The sequence below is a fragment of the Ciconia boyciana genome, chromosome 3 (genome assembly GCF_034638445.1).
Source record: "Ciconia boyciana chromosome 3, ASM3463844v1, whole genome shotgun sequence".
NCBI classification, from domain to species: domain Eukaryota; kingdom Metazoa; phylum Chordata; class Aves; order Ciconiiformes; family Ciconiidae; genus Ciconia; species Ciconia boyciana.
In genome coordinates this window covers 127,373,796-127,394,405 of record NC_132936.1, presented here as the reverse complement: position 1 = coordinate 127,394,405, position 20,610 = coordinate 127,373,796, and the positions used below count along the sequence as shown (strand labels likewise).

Sequence of the window (20,610 nt, the reverse complement as noted above, 5' to 3'; positions counted from 1 at the left end):
CCGACTGCCATTTACTCGCAGGCCGGGTCACCAGCTCTCAAACAGCCGGGCAGTTCCAAAAAGATGTACCCAATGCAAACCAAGCGAGCCACCCCAAATCCCCTTCCCTCCCCTGCTCTTCCCGGAGGCTACCAGGCTGAAGCCACTGGCTGCCTGGCACAATCCAGCCTCAAACAGCTGTTTGCACACTGCATTTTGAAGCTTTTCAGCTCTGGCCGGAGCAGCTCCCCCGGCAGGGACCCCTGTCCGGGGCGGACACGGACGCGTGCCCTTGGCAAGCGCTCCGTCTGGTCCAGGATGATTTCTGTTCCCCCAGGCTGCTTCAAGTTGAAAGGCAAAGACCAAAGGTGATCTTAGCCTCGTTTTCTGTACTGATTAAGCGGAAAGAGGTGTTTACCGGCCCAGGAATGAAAAACTTTCCTCTCCGACTCATGTGACAACAGGAATTTCTCGTACCTAGCGCTGCCTTTGGGTACCTTCTATCCCCAGCTGTTTGGGATGTGGATAACTTCATGGCATCTTCGAAGGGATTTGCCCTGTGTGGCAGGACACCCCTTAGCTGTGTCCAGAGCGATTTGCGTAGGCTGGCTCTAAAAGCCCACGCTAGAGCCGAGGAGCTGAAAGCCGGCGTGCCTGCGTGGGTGCCTGCCACACTGGAGCAGCTCCCCTCGCTTACCGCAGCTTGGCCTGAGGGAAAAGCTGGCGTGGAAATAAATCCACTTGCAAGCACGCTGCTGCTCTCTCGAAACACCTGGGATCCCAGCAAAACTGAAGTGCTAGCAAAGACAGATCTTACTGTGCAGCCTGGCGGGTCCCGCATGCCTTCTCCATTACTCGCCTGGAGAACGGAGTTTTAACAAGAAAGTCTTGCCTGCTATTAGAGGCAAGATACTTTATTACGGAGGAAAACAAAAAGCAGGGAGTTGCGCACCCCACAACTGAAACGGCAAGTCGTTCCACTGCAGTCCCAGTTAAGGAAGGTATTAGAAAACACCCAGGTCTGCCAAAAAGCTCCCTACATCCCTAGCCCTGGCTTTCCCTTTACTGGAAGTAATTCACCTGCTGACAGCAGCTTTCTGCTCAGGCATTTGTTGAGTGTATCTTCGCAGCCGGACAGGGCAGGAGCGTGATGTGAGGAGGAATGAAGAGCCCCTGCCTGCGGGGTTTCCTACCTGCCCGTTCCGCCGGGTGCTGTCAGAAGAAGTGAATTTCCCCCAGGGCTACACCTGACTTCCAAAGAGACGCTTGGGGTTCAAACGCTTTTTGTATAAACCAGTCCAAGGGTCCTGGTTAAGTCCACAGTGAGTTCCCCTCACTGCAGATTCCCGCTGGTACAGAGGCAAGACTTTTCCCTCCACCCTGCCCAAAGCAAACACTCGCATTCCCGCCTTCCCTGCTACACCCCATCCGCACACCGACCCCGAGACCCCCCAGCACCCCTGAGCACGGGCTATAAACCCCCAGCAGCTCACAGCCTGCGACCAAACGTCGGGCAGCCCTGGTGATGGCACATTTTAAGTCCAAAAACTACTCTTCCCTCTTTGCATTTCTTTTTGCAGGTAACTAAGCACGTGGAGCTGAAAAGCCAGCAGACCGACAGCACCGCGAAGCGCGTCCCCGTGCCACAAACCGCGGTGTTTCCCGGTGATTTTTCCCAGCACCGGTACGCAGCTGGCTCACGGCTAACGGGATAAATCCCAGCCCCGCTGACCCGTCGCAGCTTTTGGTCCCTGCCTGTCGCGGTGTCCCCAGCAAGCAGAGGCACATCACGCAGCAAAGTGCTGGGACACGACGACGACGCAGAGCTGCGTCCCGGGACGGCAAACCCCGCTCTCTCCCGGGCTGGCAGGGACGCGCTGCTGCCAGAGAGCGGCAGCGAAGTCACTGCTGAGCTCCCCCGCAGCGTTTGGGCTTTGCTGAGGTCTCCGGGCCCAGCGAGCAGGAGAGGGGTGCGGGGGGCACTGGGGTGCCCACGCAACACCCGGCCGCTGCCAGGGTGAGACGAAGCCGCACCCGCGGGCAAAACGCTCCCCTGGGGAGCGGGAGAGGGCTGCGGGGGGACCCCGCGCCGCACCCCCGACGCGCCCACCGGCACCCGCGCAGCCCGGGCACCCCCGGGCCGTCCGGGGCGCCCCAGCCCGGGCCCCCCCCGCGCTCCCCCGGCCTCCCCGCCCGGCGGCTCCCCGCGGACTCACCGGCCCCGGCGCGGGGCGGGCGCAGGGCCGCCAGCAGCGCCCAGAGCAGCGCCCACCGCCCGCCGCCCATCGCCCGCCGCCGCCAGCGGCACCGGCTCCGCTCCGCTCCGCTCCGCTCCGCCTCGGCGCGCTGCCGCCCCGGCACGGCCCGCCCCGGCACGGCCCGGCACCGGCCCGCCTCCCGCCCGCGGGGCCTCGCCGTGGGGCGGGACCGAAGGCCCGGAGCCCCGTCCCCGCCCCACAAGCCCCACAGGTCGCAAAGGTGCCCGGGCTTGGCCCCGGTAGGAGGCTGGGGGCGATCCCTGGCGCTGAGGAGAGGAGCTGGTGTTTCAGTCCTCCGTGGGCGGACAAGTCCTGCGTGCAGGGGACTGGCCTTATCTCCAGGAAGGTATTCGAGGGCTGCGCTTGCCATGTGCTGAGCAGCAGCTCCTTTCCTCCCAGCCCTCCCCTTCCTGCAGAGCCCCACACCGAGAAGGTAAATTTTACTTCACCGAAAGGGTTGTCCAGCACTGGACCAGGCTGCCCAGGGAAGTGGTGGAGTCCCCAGCCCTGGAGGGATTTAAAAGCCGTTTGGATGAGGTGCTTAGGGACGCGGTGTAGTGGTGGGCTTGGCAGTGCCAGGTTTACGTTTGGACTCGATGATCTTAAAGGTCTTTTCCAACCTCTACGATTCCGTGATGCTGTGAAGGTGGGGACATCGCTGCTGCCCAGGGGACCAGATACAGGACCCTGCCTTGCAGGCTAGGAAGGGCACGGGCTGCTGAAAGCACCGCTCCTCCTGCTGAAAGCACCGCTCCTCGTTTGCCTGGACCAGAGCAGCAGGACAAGAGGGGACAGAGACAAAACCAAGCCACAATGAGAAAAGGAAGAAAACCCAAGTGAAACCCATGTGCAACACGCACCGTCTAGTAGGGAGTGAAGCAGAACACCTCTCCTGACGGCACGGGAAGGAAACGAAGGAGTTTCTGGGTATCCAGAACCTGTCCCAAACGCTGGCCGTGCTGGAAGAGGTTTGAGACCAAGCCGTAGTGAGGCCATCAGCGTTTCCCCCACCGCAAATGGGAAGGGACTGGGATTTGGGGAACTAGCAGCCAGTCTGACTTGACGTGACCTCAGTGCGTTTCCCTGCTGCAACCATTCTGCTCCCTGCACATAAAATTCTCCAAAACTATGACACAGGTGTAACTTTTTTTCCGGCAGCCTGTTACAGTCTTCCCAAAGCCTCAAAGTTAGGAAAAGAGGTGTCAGTTTTGTCCGATTAGCACTAGGTAAGCCTCAGCACACCATGGAGACAGAGATGGGGAAAAAGACAGCTTTGCATTGAAGCTACTCATTTCTGTTTGTGTATAATTTATACCGAGAGCTGGGAAGGGCAGTGCACTTCTCAGGCTGTTAGAAAGAAAAGAACCATACGAAATCCAGTTGGAAATCTTCTCCAACTGGGGAGAAAAAACGTCTTAAGTTCAGTGAAAAAAGAACAAATCACTCCCAGACTTCTTTGACTTGCAAAGCTGCTTATTCACTGCATATTCTCAGGCCCTGGTGACAGAGATTGAATTTCCCCCCTCGCCGCCTCTTTCGCTCCAGACCCGCTTCTGACATCTTGAAGTGATCAGCAGCTAAGGGCGGGCACGTGTCGCTGGAGGCCCAGATTAAAGGGGAGAAGAAAAATGTACTAAAGCTGCTGCAAGGAGACTCAGCATCTTCAGCGGTGCCTGAGAGCCAGCGCCTTCCGTGCAGCTCCCGCAGCGTCGCTTCTCCTCCAGATTTTGAGTGCATTCCCCATGCATCCAACGTCACTCAGGGAGTAGGAGGAGACCGGGGGACAGGCATTTGTCCCTCTGTCTTTCCAGGCTGGCTCTTTGACACGAGGCTGTCATTTGTGGTCAGCCTTTGCCGCACGGGTGCGCTTTCATCTGGCTACGTTCCCCGTTGCTGCTGGCTTTGCAATTTTGGGGAACAAAGCAATGGAAAGGCCTTTGGACTTTGCGGGCTGCAGAGGGGAAACAGCCCCTCGCATCGGGATAATGTCATATAATTGCCCCACTAACGGGAGGCGAGGAAGCAGGAGGAATTTCTACGAAAGAGGAGGAAAAAAAATAAACAATGAGAACACATGGGCACGTAAAGAGGATTTAAGCAGCTCTCTCAAATCCCCTAATTTGGGTCATTTCTTTACAGTAGGTTGGTCTCTGCTCAGCGCTGGTGTAAACTAGTCTCCAGCTCGATAGGGTTTGCTGTGGTTCAGTTGGGCACAGCTTGATGTGAGGAAGAGGCTGGTACATGGATGGGGAGGAAGAAACAGGGAGAGGAGAAACCAGAGGAGAAACTCTCAGGCGAGGTTTGTGATAGGAAAGGCCTGGAACCAGCCGGCAGGAGACAGTCTGACCACTCTGGGCTGCTCGTGGGTTGGTGACGTGCAGCTTCCACCTCGCCCAGCATATTGTCGCCCTCGGTCTCCTTCCAACAGCATATGGAATACAGGCTCGGGAGCAGCCTCGACAGCCTCCCTCTGAGCTGATTACGTTATTTCCATACCTCAGAGCCCAAACTCAACAGTTGCTAGGGTCTGCACACAAACAGCTTGCGTTTTTTGGTCCCAAAATACATGCGTGGCCGGACTCACAAGATCTCCCCAATAGCATCCCCTGTTCTCGCTGCCTGGGGCTGGGCATCAGCCGGCGTTTGGCCCTAGAAATACCTCGCAGCCCTCACGGGGCAGTGGGAGAGGAAAAAAAAACAACTGATGTCAAAGGAAGGAGGACCAAAACAAAGGGAAAACCTTTAATTGGAAACCAAGGCTGCCTGTCTCCTCTGTCTGAGCACCAGGATCCGACCCTGAACCAGCTAAACCAGTCGTGCTGACAGCTCTCCGGGTGCTGTAGTGCAGCACCGGCCACGCTGGCGGGAGCACCCACCTCTCCCCTTCCAAAAGAGGAGGGCAGAGCAGAGTGCAGGCAACTGCACAGGTACCGGCCGTTTCTGAGCCACGCTTTCAGCCCATGGCTCTCCAGTGCAAAGGTTATCGGATCCATCACCCAGGCCATCGCTCCGAGGAGGGGCCACTGCCCTTTGAGTCCATGTTTTCCTGCTGTCTTTGTATACGTATGCACGCAGAGTCCTGCTCGTGAGCAGAAGATGCCCGTCTATCATCACGGGCTTCTGCCTGCCTGAGAAGTTATAATCCCCTTCCGATAACATCAGCAGCTCCACAGGTATTCTCACCTTGCTTTTAGCAGGATCCCAGCAAGTGCTTTAGGTGCTCCCAGAGGCACCCCAGAGCGTTGCGGTGCCAGGCTAGAACCTGACCTGAACCTGAACTGCCTGAACTTGACCCTTTAGGTTTTTTGCAGTTTCACTTCAGAGCATTGACACCATTTCTTCTGAAGACTACTCAGTGACTTTGGAGGCAATGTAATACTTGTGAAATCAGACCAGTTAGCAGAAATGGCACTCGGCAATCAGGCTTTGGACTTTTCTCTGCTGAGATTCCCCCTTTGCTATTTCTGTATTTTTATTTTCATTTTGCTAAACCTCTTCTTTCCTTTATTTCTGTTTCCTCTTTGTGTCTATTTTTATTTTTATTTGCAGGGGCTCCTGTTCTTTGAAATACCAAACTCTCTTGGCAACATGTTTTTAGCTCAAGGCAGATGGCCCGTTTGCGTTAAATGTTATACCCCGGCCACAGGATGCAGCTCGCAAACAATTTGCAGAGAAAACTGAACATTTTGTGGTGCTACTAAAAAGCCTTTTTTCTTGTGCTGCTTTCTTTGGGCACGTGGTACACGCTACGTCTCTTACCAGGCACATTCTGTCCCTTGGCTCAGCTGTTTCTTCCGAGGACAATTTCTCCTGGTCTGCAAATTATTTCACAAAAGCAGAAAGCCACCTCCAAAGGTTGAACGCTGGCTTGAACCTTCCTTGTTTTGAGCCCCGGGCATTCTTACTTGCCCACAAAATTGCTGTTTGTATTTCACAGTCTTATTTGTGTAAATACCTCCATTTGTCTCCATATGGAAATTTGGTCCCTGGCTGGATCTGTAGATCCAGGCTACCATTTCTTCCGGTTGTCTTCCTGCCAGAAGCTGTGGTACAATTTGAAAGCACTCTGCAGCTTGGTGAATTCTTGCTTCTCTTAAACCCGGCTTTCCCCAGCAGGCTTCTTCTCATTTCTGAGAAAACGATAGTCCTTATTGTCATGACTTGAACCAAGGATTCCCAAATCACACGCTGGAACCACGGTTTCAAATACGCTTTCAGCTCTTCATCAGCTTCTCCCTCCTGCTTTGATTTCTCATGTGAAACTAATTTCTTGAAAAAAAATCATCCTCATCAGAATGCGCTACCCTTCCAGTTCCCATCAGGGTATTTCATACAGGTTTTGTTCTGTTATTATTGCCTGTCAGGCAAACACAGGCTCCTTTTGTGCTTCACACCACAGGTGCTAATTAAAAAAAAAAAAAGGCATTTTCTGGTATGCTACTTGGACGCAAATGGAGAAAGTATGCTGTTGCAGGAATGGTGCTATGCTGAAAGCTAGTAACTGGCTGTGATCTGTAGCCAGCAACACCCTCTTGTTTAGGTGAGCAGCTAGGTGAGAGGTAAAGAAAAGAGCTCATTTTGCAACGTATGAATGGTTGAAACGACCGCAGGATAAGCTTGCTTACTGCCAACACGTCCGCGTGGTACAGATGCCTGTGTGTGCTACAGCGCCTGCAAGATGGGCAGATTAACAGCGCGGTGCTGATCTCATCAGTGAAACTTGTTCTTAAAAGAATAAAAATAATCTGATTGTCCCAGCAGATTTTGGCAGCTGAGGACATCCCGGAGCACGAATTCTGCACGTTTTGCTGCGACACCACAACCAAGGCGGAACAGCAGACGCTGGAACCCAAATGGCCCGATTACACATGGGTGACATTTGATGATACAAAAATGCACGTCAAGGCGTCATTCCTTTGGCAAAATCTGGCGGTTCTCATCATAAAAGCCGGGCTAACTGCCTGACACCTAGTGCTGGTAGTCAGAGATGCAGCTGCGAAGGTTTCGGCACCCTCAGCCTTAGCCTTTACAAGTGTTGCAGGCTGTCCCTGCACCCGTTCAGGAGGGACGGTGGATGATACAACCTCTGCAGTCAAGAAAGGAGAACAGCCGCCTCGGGCACTGACCACCAGCACATCAGGAGCTGGGTTTTTAGCTGGTGTAAGTCAGTGGAGCCCAGACTTCCAACGAGTTGTGCTAATCCATGCCACGCGAGCATCTGACATTTCGTGAGGAGGGTTGTACAGCAGGCCTGTTGACGACTGCAAAGTGACAGGGCCTGGGAAGCACTGCCAGTCCTATGCAATGGCCTAACGTATATTGTGTTTTCTGTTTCCTAAGCACCATGCTTGCCTTTGGAAAGTAACTGCTCATACATATTGCTCAAACTGTACAGGTAAATGAATTCCGCACCCCATAAACTTCCACACCTTAAAGCAAAAAGACGTTGAAGCATCAGTGTAGAGGCTGTTAAAGTATTTTAACTGCAGAAATACAGGCCTGGCTGTAAGGGGGGATTTTGTCGCAGGCCTCAAGGGATTTACAGGACAGTCCTTTGGCTGTTCGCTGGCTGCAGTCCGAAGAGAAGGCACAGAGTGACAATTCGGCTCGTGAGGGGTGAGACAGGTCCAAGTTTATGAGGAAAGTTGCCTTGGGAGGTGGGAAAGGGACGGGCGTGCAGGGGCCTGAGGTGGCACGGTGCGCAAAGCACTCTTCTGCCAGGGGGAGGCACCGGGCTGCCGGGGGCCTGGACCGCACCCACACACCAGCGGTTCCGTTTTAAAGATCAATGCGGCCGTACCACCCCCAGGCAGCATTCTGAGCAGGCTTCCCCTCAGCAGACACCACCAACCGCCCTCGGGCCCGGCGTGAGGCCCCTGCGGGGACGGAGCGGGCCGCTGCCTCCGCCGCCCTCCGCCATTTCCCTCCCGGCGTCCCCCGCGCGGCGCCGCGGGGCAGGGCGGGAGCGACAAGATGGCCGCGCCCGTGTGAGGAGCCGCCGCCGTCGCCGCCGCCGGCGTCCGCGCTCGCCCCAGCCGCGCTGCAGCTTCCCGCGTGGCCCCCGGGCGGCGCGGGAGCCGGAGCCCGGTCGCGGCGGGTGTGCGTCCGTCCCAGAAATAATGAGGATATCGGGCCCCCATGTCGGACCACTCTGACGAGAGGGCGACGATGATTGCGGCCGGCGACCTGCAGGAGTTCGCCCCCCGGGGCCGCGAGCACTGCCGGCGCCACCCCAGCGCCCTCACCCTCCAGCTGAGGCGGCTGCAGCCCGCCTCCGAGCTCTGCTCCTCCGACGGGGCGGCCGGCCTGGTGGGGTCCCTCCGCGAGGTGACGATCCACGAGCGGCAGCGGGTAGGAGGCAGCGAGGGCCTTGGCCTGGCTTTCTGGCTTCCTGAATAAATCGGCCAAACCATGAGTGCTGAGCGGTGGCCGGCTGTTGTGAGCACACCGGCAGGTCTTGTAACTTTTCCTTAAAAAAAAAATCTTGTGTTTCAGGAAAGTTGGCAGTTGAGGAAAGGCGTCAGTGATGTCGGGGAAGAAGTGGACTACGATGAAGAGCTGTATGTGGCCAGCAATATGGTCATCTGGAGCAAAGGAAGTAAAAACCAAGCGTCTACTGTTTATAAGGCTTTCACTGTCGACAGCCCCGTTCTGCAGGTGTGAAAACGTGGAAAGGTGGCAACTGAATGAATGCACGTTAGCTAAAAAATACTCGCTGACTGTTTTCAAACAGTGTTCTGAGGTGGGGTTATTTGGGAAAATATAGAAAGATGACATTGTGTAGCAGCATCAGCTCCTTCTTCAGAAATAATTCTACTGTATTTCATTTTAGGCCTTGTGGTGCGACTTCACTATACCCCAGGAAAAGTCTGAAAAAGCTGATGGTAAGTTTCCTGTTGACTGTAATGCCGGACGAATGTTTTGAGTTCAGCTCTCTTGGCATAAGTTTAGTCATCAAGACTTGCTGTGTTAAGACAGCTGCTCCTCCTCAAGTTTACATTTTGTGTAGAGAGGACGCCTAAGGAAAGAGAGAAACTTTACTGTGTTTTTTTTTTTTTCCTTTTTCCCCCAGTTTCAGACAGTGAGGAAATAGTAGAGAAATGTATCTGCATATTGCAGAATTCCTGTATAAATGTGCATAGCATAGAGGGAAAGGATTACATTGCCGCTTTGCCTTTTCAGGTAAGCGCTGTACTTTCTTTGTCCACAAATGGGCTTGTTATCTGGTTGCACGCTGTGTTGGAGTGGGGAGGTGTGCGTAAAACGCTGCTGGTGGTGGCTGCCTGAGTTCTTCGCTCCGTGGGTGAAAGCGACAAAGCTGATGAAAGCGCGGCTCTGTGGTTAGGGCACTGAATACTTCTGGAAGTAGTGGCAGCCGAGTGTAAGACGTGGGAAAGTATGGGTATGACCACTTCGTAGTCTGAGAACCTGCTCCGATTTACATTACCCTTCTCTCAAGAAAAGGCCTAAACGTCTTATTTGGCTATAAGGAAATACTCAAATATGAAACATAATATAGTAAGTACTTGATTTTTTTTTTTCCTTTGGTCATAAGATATACTTGTAACTTTTTTTATAGGTCGCAAATGTCTGGCCAACAAAATATGGTTTGTTATTTGAGCGCAGCAGTTCTTCGCATGAAGTACCTCCAAGTCCACCCAGGTATGTAATGCTTTGATTGTTCCCTTATAGACTGTTTGCTAATCTAACACAGGAGTGCAAGAGCTGAAGAGCAATAACGAAAAGATCTGTGTGTTCGTGATGGGGACAGGTGAAATCGGGTGAAACACCAGGAAATAGCAGGAAGGGGCTGAATACTGACAATCCGTGATATTCCTCTGATAGCGTGTGAAGAACTAGTTGGGAGTGGTGATCCTGGGAATAGGATATGGGAGGCACAATATGGATGTTACTAGCCTGATTTCATTAAGGTTTGTCCTGGGAATTGGTTCCAGGCTCAGATTCACTGACTAATTGTCATTGAGACATTTTCTCTCAGCTGCAGGATGCTTTAAATGTATGGAGCATCCTGTTACCTGTTTGGTGAGGATCATAGACCCTGTGCTCTGTGGCTGGGCATACCGCTGAGAAGCAGAGTAAGGAGTTGGATGGTGTGCTGATGAGCAGCTTTAATACAGCCACTCGCTCTCTCTTGGGCTTTATGTGTCCATTCCAGGCACTTGTGATTCTCTAGTCTTCAGAAGAGTCGGGATTAGAAATAGAGGTCCTGAAAATGTTCAAGAGGGTGCATTGCAAAAATCATGATTGACCCTACTCAAGCTGGCTTTCCGTGAAAATTCTTCCTTTTGCTACTGCCACAGCAGATGGGTGGCTTGATTGCTGCTCTGTGATGGAGACAAATGACCTGACGGCTGTCTACTTGTCCGGGACGTGGGAGCTGTGGAACCTAAACTCTTAAGCTGAGCCTGGGTTAAGGGCTTTCTCTTCTTCCTACTCCTCCTTCTCACTCAGCTGGTGCCAGCTCTCTTCACTCAGGCCAGCCAAAGTCTGTCGTGTGGCCACCAGGTGGGGTCATTCTCAAGTGCTCTGAGATGTAAAACAAGACCTAATCATCCTGTTTGATACACCAGCCTTTGTCTGACTCTACTCAGTTAATCCAACAAGCTTCTGTGAACGGAATATATGTCCCTACTGTTAGATTTCAGGCTCTGATTTGTTAAGGTCTGAGGAGCTGTTTTGGGATTGCAGCACATGTACCAGCTACAAGAGAGAACAATTATGCTTGTTAGCATTTGCGTTTTGAAAATGCTCTGTTTGTTTTCTTTCTAGAGAACCTTTGCCTACTATGTTCAGCATGCTACACCCATTAGATGAGATAACACCTCTTGTCTGTAAGTCTGGAGGTAAGTTTATGTCTTTAGGTGTATCACTTGGAGTCCCTCAGTATAGTATCAAACGCTTAATGTGTCACTTGATTGTTTTCGGTATTACAAAATTTGCAAATAATCACTCTTTCAATAAACCAGAAGTGGGGTGTGTTAGCTGCTTCATGAACAGGGAAACTGTTCAGGAGGGAAACCCAGATTGTGGAAGAAAGAGGGTATGAAAAATGCTAACCCTGTAACTGATAACACTGCTGGAGAAATGATGCTTTCACCTTAACTGAAGTTAACTGCTTCTTTAGCAGGCGTGTTTGGTTCTGCTAGAGTGCAGTACGTTGCTGATTACACCTTGAGGATCGTATTTCTCAATGCTGAACCTTCCATTGTGATGACCTATGATACTGTGCAGAGTTTACATACTGTTTGGGCTCTTCGGAGAGTAAAGCCAGAGGTACAAATTCATTGTTGACTAAATATCATTATCAACCATTTTTGTGTGTGTTTACTTGCCCTTATGGCTGTGTGTGTTAGAAATGCCTGGTATTTGTGATTTATTTTATTTATAAGAGAGTAAGATGTTTGTTGGTGTGGGGTCTGGTTTGTTTTGTGATTTGGTTTTTTTTTGTTTTTTTAAATAGGCTCTTTCATGTATTTGCCTGTCCCCCAGTCAGGGAGATCACGTGGTGGTGATGGTCACAAAGTATACTGTGCTTATCGTGCTACTCCTTACGTTGTACTAGAAGGTTTTGACTCTGCTTAACCTGTTGTGTTCTGTAAGAAAAGTGACAAACAACTTAGTGCCCTGAAAACCATAGGAGTAGTTTCTGCCACAGGGAGTGAGAGAGCATGGTTGGTAGGAATAACTTCTTAGCTGAGCACCTACCTAGGCATAAATTTTTAACACCTGACTGATGAAACAAGCTATTTGAGCATCTTCCTGGCCGACTGTGCTGACTGTTTTCTCTCCCAGGAGCAGAACACGGTGCTGAAGTTCTCGGAGCAGATGGGCACACCGCAGCACATGGCCACGAGCAGCTCTTTGACCGCTCATCTCAGAAGCCTCTCAAAAGGAGACTCTCCTGTGGGCTCCCCTTTCCAGAACTACTCGTCTATCCACAGCCAGAGCAGATCGGTGTCATCGCCCAGCATGCAGTCCCGCTCACCGTCTATCTCCAACATGGCTGCTTTGAGGTGGGTGCTGAACACGATGCGTAGACAGACGATACCAAAGAATACGAGCTGTAGAATAGGATGCACATCTGGAATTGCTGTCTGTCTTTCTCTACTGTTACAAGTTTGTCCGTCTAAGGTGCAGGTGCCTCCTCTGTTGCAGCATCTGAAATGCCCTTTTGACGCTTGGTATGCTATTATCCCTATAGCACAAGAGGGTAGTTGGTGTGCAGGAGCCAAAGAGGCTGTTCTGTCATCGCACAGCCGGTCTGTAGTGGAGTCAGGGACTGTCTGCAGGTCTTTTGAGTCCCAGGTGTGTTTTCAGTCAGCTTTTCTGAAGAAAGCCATATTTAGAGGGAACAGGTTGGGAGAGATTTGTGATGGAATGGACCATGCAACTTAATGTTGGTTTTCTTACTTTTGAAATCTCATCTGTTGAATTCTGACAGAGATGATTGGAGATTAATTAGAGAAATGTTTTTCTGTGCTAGGGTGTATTGCTAAAGGAAGCTAATACTGAACTAGCTACTGGTTTAGGGTGGTTTTGGTTGTGTGTTGTTTTTTAAAGTCTCTACCAGTGTCTCTATCCCTGGATTAACAGGGATTCTGTACCTGACTTCGTAAATCCACTCTTCAGTAGTGTCTTACGTCTTTGCTTGCAGCCGCTCTCATTCCCCTGCCCTGGGAGTGCATTCTTTCTCAGGAGTGCAGAGGTTCAACTTTTCCAGTAATGCGCAGTCACCGAAGAGGCACAGTATTACCCATTCGCCAAACAGCACTTCCAGTGATTCCTTCCTCATACCAGAAACTGAACCAATTGTTCCTGAGCTGTGTATAGATCATCTGTGGACAGAAACAGTCACAAACATGAGGTTAGGTGCTTGTGTTGGGATGTGAGAAGTTCTGGATTTCCATTGGGGGGGGGGGGGAATAAAGTGAAAGAACAGCTTATTTTAGTGTGTGTGCTTTCTGCAAATGATGCTGCCTTAAAATAGATGTGTGGACCTGCACTTCCGAATTTTTTGGAAAAACGATGCTCGCTAAGTGTGTGGCTATCTTTAAAAGGGAATTGGGCACTTGGAACAGTTTTACCTGTTGTGTTATCTATAGCCGTCTGAGCTGGGGAATGGTTTAATGAGATCTCTAAAGCAAAGTAGGTTCTAACCTGATCATTGCTTTGGGGTTTTTTGGATCTTCTAGGGGGAGTATCTCTTTCTGTGTTACCATCAAAAGGGGCAAAACACAGCATAAAACCTAAGATTGAACAGGAGAACAAAGCCAAATAGCACGTGCATGCTAAAAAGTGGGGCTCTGCATGCCAAAAAGGGGGGAATGTGAAGATTGGAGTGCTGGAAAATCGATTTCAAGAGTAATGACTGAAACTGAGACTGGTGCGTTCTGGCAGCTTGATGCACTGCTAATTGAAGTCCAGTGTGACCCTACAGCTTGTGGGCACTGTGTTTTCTTTCCTTCACTAAAATTTTTATAGTAGACCAAACAGTGTGCTGATCATTGTGTCTCTTTTACAGAGAGAAGAATTCCCAAGCATCAAAAGTGTTTATTACCACTGACCTTTGTGGGCAGAAGTTCTTGTGCTTTTTAGTGGAATCCCAGCTCCAGCTGCGGTGAGCATCCCTATCTTGGGGACAGGTGAACAAAGAGGAGCACTCTAGAAATTACCGGCTAGATAGGGGTTTTAACTTACTTATTCCTCCAGCTCGTGGAATCTGTTATGACAGTATGTGGTACATCACTGGCTCTTATCTGACATGTTTTTAACTGTGGTGGCATAGGTGATTTGGCCTATTTAAATAAAACTGAAGTTGCGAAACAATGTTCACTGTAATTTGAATGATATTCTTATTTATCCTCATCTTTACCGCTTACAAGTACATTGGGGATTTTCATTAGACTAGTAGAGTAAAAATAAGTTGACTAGCAGGGCAAAACAAGCAAAGGAAGGAGGAAGCAACCAAGTATACCACAATAAAAGTAACTGCACCAGGCAACATGGTTTTAATTTTCTATCTTCTTTCTGTAACAACAGACAGGACAGTCCTTTTATGTTTCCTGTTGTTTTCTCAAATCTCTAGGTGTGTAAAGTTTCAAGAGAGCAACGATAAGTCGCAGCTGATCTTTGGTTCTGTTACCAATATTCAAGCAAAGGATGCAGCTCCAGTGCAGGTACAAACCTCTGTATGGACTTTTGAGGAGTGTCCTGCTTTGTCACTTACATTGTCCACCTGTTGTCTCTTTACTTAAATACAAGAAGCTGAATATTCTGCTCGATTTTTACAGGGCATTGATACGCTGCTGGTTCTGGAAGGCAGTGGAAATCTAGTGCTTTATTCTGGAGTGGTTCGGGTAAGTAACAGTTTTCCTATCCCCAAATAAATGTTTGAATCTTTGATTACAAACCGGGCTGTACAGAGGGATGCCGTGTGCAGCATACCTTACAAGGGATCATTTTAAGCTACCGTAGGCTGCTGCTTGCTTGCGACTTGCTTGGGAAGGTGGCTGTGCTCACGTACCAAGGGTAGTTTCTGTGCGGTGCTGGAAAGGTCCTTCTGAAGAATCAGTGGCACCTTGTGGTACAACTAAATAGTCTCCTGAGCTTATTTTCAGCGATGGTAAAATACTAAAGTAATACAATGCTTTTAAAGAAAGAAAACTTCAAGAATATGGAAAATAAGAATTATTCCTGAACAAAAATCTTTCAAACTTCTCTGTAGCATGTCAGATAGTTTTAGATGTCAAATTATTTTGCTTCACAAAGGGCTGTTATTAGGATGGACATGATTAATCCAAAATAATTAAAACTTTTTCTTAAATTCTATAGAGATGCACTATGTTCTCTCTGTGTATGCAGAAACCTTAGACATAGCAATTTGTACGTGTGTGTGTGCATGTGTGTATATACGTATATATGTATATATATTAAAAAAAAGTATACTTTCTGAAAGTAGAGCTTTCTCAGTGAAGCCCTGCTAGAACTTTTAGTGGGAGTAGACCTGTAGCAAGAATGCACACTACTGACCATATATGGTAGCTTTTTTAGTGTGTCACCATCTGAAGAAAGTAATTACCTGAAGTAATCTTTAATCTCTTCAGACACTTTAGTTTAAGTACATACCCAGTTTTCTGAAAACTTTTCCTTTAAGATATTAAAATCTGATAATGTCTGTACATGTTAGCAAGCTCATGGAAGCACAGGCATGAAAACCAACTATTTGTTTTCCTATGTATTGTTTACCAAAAGGTGGGGAAGGTTTTTATTCCCGGGCTGCCTGCTCCATCCTTGACAATGTCCAACCAAATGCCTCGGCCAAGTACTCCCTTGGATAGTGTCAGCACTCCATCCAAGCCTTTGAATAAGCATCTGGGGCCTCTAGAAGAGGTAAGAGGAAAGGAAGTCCTGCCTTGGAAAGGGTTTATTTGTAACAGCTTCAAATGATCGGTTGATTTTAACTTTTTAAAGGTATCTTTTGGAGCGAAATCTTTTGTTTTTCTTCTGTAGAGCCCCTGAATAAACAGTGTTTAAATAAGATCTATTTAGTGCTGCCCTATTTATTTATTTATGATTTCTGTAAAAGGTCTGAGGCAGAGATTGGAAAGGTATTTATAGTTGTTTGCCATTCTTAATGTACTAGTAAGTATTTTGAAATTTTAGCTGTCCTTTGCTCAGATCCTTTTATTTCAATTTAAGCAATCACTTTTACCACTTTTCAGGGTGTGCTTTTGTCACCAGTTCCAGAGCTAAGAGATTCTTCCAAACTTCATGACTCGACTTACGTCGAAGACTGTACTTTTCAGCAGCTTGGGACTTTCATTCATGCTCTGAGAGATCCTGTCCACAACAGAGTAACTTTAGTAGGTATTATCCTGTAATTTGAGTCAACGCTTTGTTAGCAAAGCAAAGCGAGGGTCAAGTTTACTTCTACTGCATAGTGAGACATTGCTAGCCGCTCCTGATTATCAGCAAAATATCACGCCTGCATTGGTGGCTCCACATTTTTCTCTCTGTAGAATACTCTAGAAGTCACAGAATTGAATTGATTCCCTCAAGTGAGGCAGCTCAAGATCTATTAAGTGTTTCATGGAGCTAGCATCTGAGGTTGCAAATCTTTAGTGTAGCAAATAGCCAGGAATTAGGAATATGCTTAATACATAAATGAGTTCTGAGTTGATAGAAAAGGACCCTGGCTTTACTTCATGCATTTCATAATTTGACTCTTACCTTTTTTATTTTTTTCCAGGAACTCAGCAATAATACAATGATTCGGATTACAATTCCTGAAATCGCCACTTCAGAACTAGGTATGATTCAGGATCCATCACATAAAATATGTTCCACAATTTTTGAGGGTTCATTTTTTAAGTAGTCTGTGCATAGCTTAGACTGTAATGATTCAGTACCACGTATTCCAAGCTCTATTAACTTGCCTTCTAGAGCTGCTACCATTTATTTAGGTGTGTTCTGTTGCTTTTAGTGCTTCACCCGCTCCACTCTTAAAACTTCCTTTGTTCTTTAGGTTGCTTTGCTCTTTACTATTGTGTATGTTCTTGCTTGAGGAAGGGCTGAGATGCCAGTTCAGACACAAGCTGGTTTCAGTAACGAGCAAAAAGGAATTTTTATCCACCTTTGTGTGGTGAATTAGAGGGGCTGTGCTTAACCTGAACTAAAGGAGCAGCTGTTGGATGTTGTGTGGTGTGGCTTTTATTGAAAGAGTTTCCAGAGAGTTAAAAGGAGGTCCAAGAACTGTAGAGATTTATAGCATGATTGGAAGGAGTACCAGGAGGTAAGATGGAAAACACACCTACTTTTTTTTTTTGCTTTTTCTTTTTTTCCCAACAGTGAAAAGATGTCTGCAAGGCGTCAAAGCTATCCTGCCCAAGGAGATAGCGGTACAGATGCTTGTCAAGTGGTACAATGCTTATAATGCTCCGGGAGGACCAAGCTATCACTCGGAATGGAATTTATTTGTAACATGTCTTATGAATATGATGGGTTACAACACAGAGAGACTGTCCTGGACACGTAATGTAAGCAATCTCAGATGGTTGTTTTCCTAGCTTACATTAACGCTACTGATAATTCTTCAAGGTTCAAGATGGTTAGAGACACCCTGAAGTCAGAAATAGATTGTATCTTGTCTTAAATGACAAGATGCCATCAAATAAATTCTATACTTCTAAATTTCAGGTGTACCCTTTTAGTCTGTGTTTATCATTAAATATATTTATAAGGTATTTAACACTAACTGTCTCGGTCAAATAAAAATAGATTATGAAGATTTTACTCCGTTTCATGACTAACACTGATGCATTAAGGATTTGATTCACCTAATCCATGTTAAGCCTGTTTTCACTAGAAATGCAGATTACAACTCGCATTCCTGTTTCCTAAAGGGGGTTTTCCACATAGTTTTTGAATTACATGTTTAAAGTTCTATTTTTTCCCAACTATTTTACTGAATGTATTTGGAGTTTTCTGTAAGTGGGTTTCCTGCTAGCAAGTACAGTACTTGCAGGAAAAAAAAAACCAGTAAGGATGTGTGTACAACTGAAATGAAAGCAATTACAGTATATCTACATTACTAGCATTAGCTCATCCACGGTATTTCCTCTGTCCTAGTAAATACCAGATGTTAGGCAGTCAAACTGTGAAATCATGTACCGTACACTAGAATAACTAGCTGTATATAGAATAATCTAATTGAAGTATATGTTTTATATGAAAGCAAAGTATAGAAGCACCTAAAGCAATGTCATGTAATGCTTGGTTTGAATTCAGATGTTATGATTGGTGATTCGCTTCTGCAGCCTTGGGAATTTCAATACTGAGCTACTTCTGATCTTTTTATTTCTTGCAGCTTGATTTTGAAGGATCACTTTCACCAGTTATTGCTCCAAAGAAGGCTAGACCATCAGAAACAGGGTCAGATGAAGTAAGAAATCGTTTTCTTTTATAAATAAGAACCTTGGGGGGGTGGTTTGGTTGGTTTGTGGTTTGTTGTTTTGTTTTGGGTTTTTGTTGTTTGTTTTGGGTTTTGTTTTTTTTTTAAGGCAAACCAGAGGAAACACCCTCTGAGTAGTACATTTTGTCTGAGATTACAAGCCTTTGGGGGAAGAAAAGTTATTTTGCCCTGTGCAGTGGCTGCATCATGTGACCTTGCTTGTCAGGGTTCTCGCTTCCAGAGAAATAGGTTGGACTCAGGAATGAGTTTAATATGGATCACAAAGCAATCCCAGATAGTCTCCTGAGAATGGCAGATCTCTCCTAGATGCTTCATCCCTTTAAAATGAAGTTGTCTCACTCCCATGGCGACTCAGCACCTTTAGCAAGATAGAAGCACCAAATTATATACCTCACTGAATGCGCTGATTTTCACCAAATTTAGTGGGTGTTTAAGATTGATTCACTGGGTTTTGCCTAGACAGGAATAAGAAGTTTTCACATAGTCGAACAGTAAAGCGGATGAGGCTTACTATCGTCCCATCATAAGAGGCTTACAAGCTGTGGTGGTCCAGTTGTGCTATTAACTTTTTGTGGGTTGACAGCTCAGTGAGCCCATGGGCTCACGGACTACCGTCTGCATGGAACAAAGGTCAGGATCTAGTGCCTGATGTGCTGTGGCAGGGGAGGTACAAAGGAGGCTGGCAGCACTAGGTGGATTGCATAAATACTCAGTGAGGTCTCATGCACAGGGTATTGGTGCAAAGAAGGCACTCTTGGCTTTCTTTTGTCTTGTTCTCTTAAATATAAGGCTCTCATTCTTTTATGCACAACAGGGGAGGAGAAAAAAAAAAAGGATGAAACTTAACAATTGAATCTCTGTGGCTTGCAGGGTTTGTGCAGCACATTTACCATGCAGCAATCGCATTTGTATTGGTTTATGGGGAAAAAAACCTCCTCCGTAACAGTGCTTTGGAGTTATCTTGCTGGAAGGTTATGTTCACTGTGGAACCTCTGCCTCTTCTCTGTTTGGTCTAGGACTGGGAATATCTCTTGAGCTCTGATTACCATAGGAATTTTGAGTCTCATCCTGTTGCCAAAGCTTTGCGACTGGACCCTCTGGAAGTTTTGGCTCCGAAGGATGACTTTTCACAGACCCTCAGTTTGGATTCCTCAACGCTTCTTTTCACCCATATTCCTGCTATTTTCTTTGTTCTTCATCTCATCTACGAGGAGCTCAAACTGAATAGTCTAATGGGAGAAGGAATTCGGTCGCTTGTTGTTCTTCTGGTTCAGCTGGCCAGGTATGCCCAATTGACAAATTGCAGATACTATATATCATGCAGTGTCTCTTGATGACGGGTGTGTATTATTTTTATGGGGAATTTGGGGATTGCCCAAAGTGGAGCGGACTCTTCATGTATTTGAAGAAAATGAATGAATGTTTAAAACCTTACTGTGCTTAAAGATGTTTGCTGTAGCAAATCTCTTACATAGCTCTGGCTGCTTCCCAACATCAATCAGTGTGATTCACAAATCTTAGGTGCTGCAGCTCATGTTTTTGCCACAGCTCAGCTCATGAGATCTGTCAAATATTCTTGTTTGTTTGTGTCATCTTCACTGCAGCTAGTGACTGCATTTTCAGGACTTCCACAACCACCTCCAAGTTGCATTGCAAGCATATAGATAGATAGATACATATACATGTTTAAGTAAAAGGCCCAGTAATGACTCCCTGAGTTGTATTTGCTATTTCTGCCAAATTTTTTCTATGGCTATAGATTCTTCCCCAGTAGCACCTACTATAGCTGGCTGGCTAAATGGTTCCCAGAATTGGCATCCAGTCCCTAGTGCAGAAGAGATTGGCCTGGCCTCTATTCTATCATGCCAACGAGAAGCAAGTCTGGAATGAAAGACTGTGTGTCTTGAGGCTGGCAGCTGTTGCATGCATTCATGTCTTGCAGATAACCCAGCAGGTTATCTACCTTTAACAGTTGGAATTTGGAAGAAACTGTAGCGACAGTGGCCACACCTTAGGCGGTGGTGGTGTGGGACAAAGCGTAATGACAGCTGAAGAGAAATGCACTGGGGGAAATTTAAACGCGCAGATTCACTGCTTAGGAAATGGGCAGTGCCCATGAGTGGCCTTTAGTTAAGGAAGTCACAACTTCCCTCCTTATATCTAGTACGTACACAAACATTAAAAAAACTCAATAGAAAACGTCACAGAAATGTAGGAAGGTAGCGTGTTCCCCCCCTCCCACCCCCCCCTCTAATGTGATTCACCCTTCTCTCATTCTAGGGACTTAAAACTTGAAGCTTATATAGATTATTACTACAGAGACTATCCAGCCCTCATAAAAACCTCCAGACAGACTTGCATAATTGATCAAGGTGAGTTTAA

The 20,610-nt window shown here is 47.6% G+C and overlaps 2 protein-coding genes across 7 annotated transcripts in view; one reads left to right on the top strand and one right to left on the bottom strand.

Annotated features, from left to right (window-relative positions):
- MERTK (MER proto-oncogene, tyrosine kinase) overlaps positions 1–8,206 on the bottom strand; it is a 28,261-nt gene extending 20,055 nt beyond the window's left edge. The window contains exon 1 of one of the 4 annotated variants that reach the window (XM_072857614.1): positions 3,098–8,206. In XM_072857614.1, the coding sequence (XP_072713715.1) occupies positions 3,098–3,233 (136 nt within the window). In that variant the 5' untranslated portion in view covers positions 3,234–8,206. Of the gene's footprint in view, positions 1–2,195; positions 2,887–3,097 lie in introns of those variants that run through there. The other 3 variants (XM_072857612.1, XM_072857611.1, XM_072857610.1) reach the window with 3 other exon arrangements.
- Positions 8,207–8,214: 8 nt separating this feature from the next.
- Positions 8,215–20,610, top strand: part of ANAPC1 (anaphase promoting complex subunit 1) — a 34,477-nt gene continuing 22,081 nt past the window's right edge. Inside the window, exons 1-19 of one of the 3 annotated variants that reach the window (XM_072857609.1) lie at positions 8,215–8,588; positions 8,733–8,894; positions 9,070–9,121; positions 9,310–9,419; positions 9,817–9,899; positions 11,028–11,089; positions 11,386–11,531; positions 12,051–12,271; positions 12,913–13,122; positions 13,780–13,875; positions 14,344–14,434; positions 14,549–14,614; positions 15,510–15,647; positions 15,980–16,120; positions 16,507–16,567; positions 17,106–17,293; positions 18,124–18,198; positions 19,245–19,510; positions 20,509–20,600. In XM_072857609.1, coding sequence (XP_072713710.1) covers positions 8,376–8,588; positions 8,733–8,894; positions 9,070–9,121; positions 9,310–9,419; positions 9,817–9,899; positions 11,028–11,089; positions 11,386–11,531; positions 12,051–12,271; positions 12,913–13,122; positions 13,780–13,875; positions 14,344–14,434; positions 14,549–14,614; positions 15,510–15,647; positions 15,980–16,120; positions 16,507–16,567; positions 17,106–17,293; positions 18,124–18,198; positions 19,245–19,510; positions 20,509–20,600 — 2,473 coding nt within the window. In that variant the 5' untranslated portion in view covers positions 8,215–8,375. Of the gene's footprint in view, positions 8,589–8,732; positions 8,895–9,069; positions 9,122–9,309; positions 9,420–9,816; positions 9,900–11,027; positions 11,102–11,382; positions 11,532–12,050; positions 12,272–12,912; positions 13,123–13,779; positions 13,876–14,343; positions 14,435–14,548; positions 14,615–15,509; positions 15,648–15,979; positions 16,121–16,506; positions 16,568–17,105; positions 17,294–18,123; positions 18,199–19,244; positions 19,511–20,508; positions 20,601–20,610 lie in introns of all 3 variants that reach the window. The other 2 variants (XM_072857608.1, XM_072857607.1) reach the window with 2 other exon arrangements.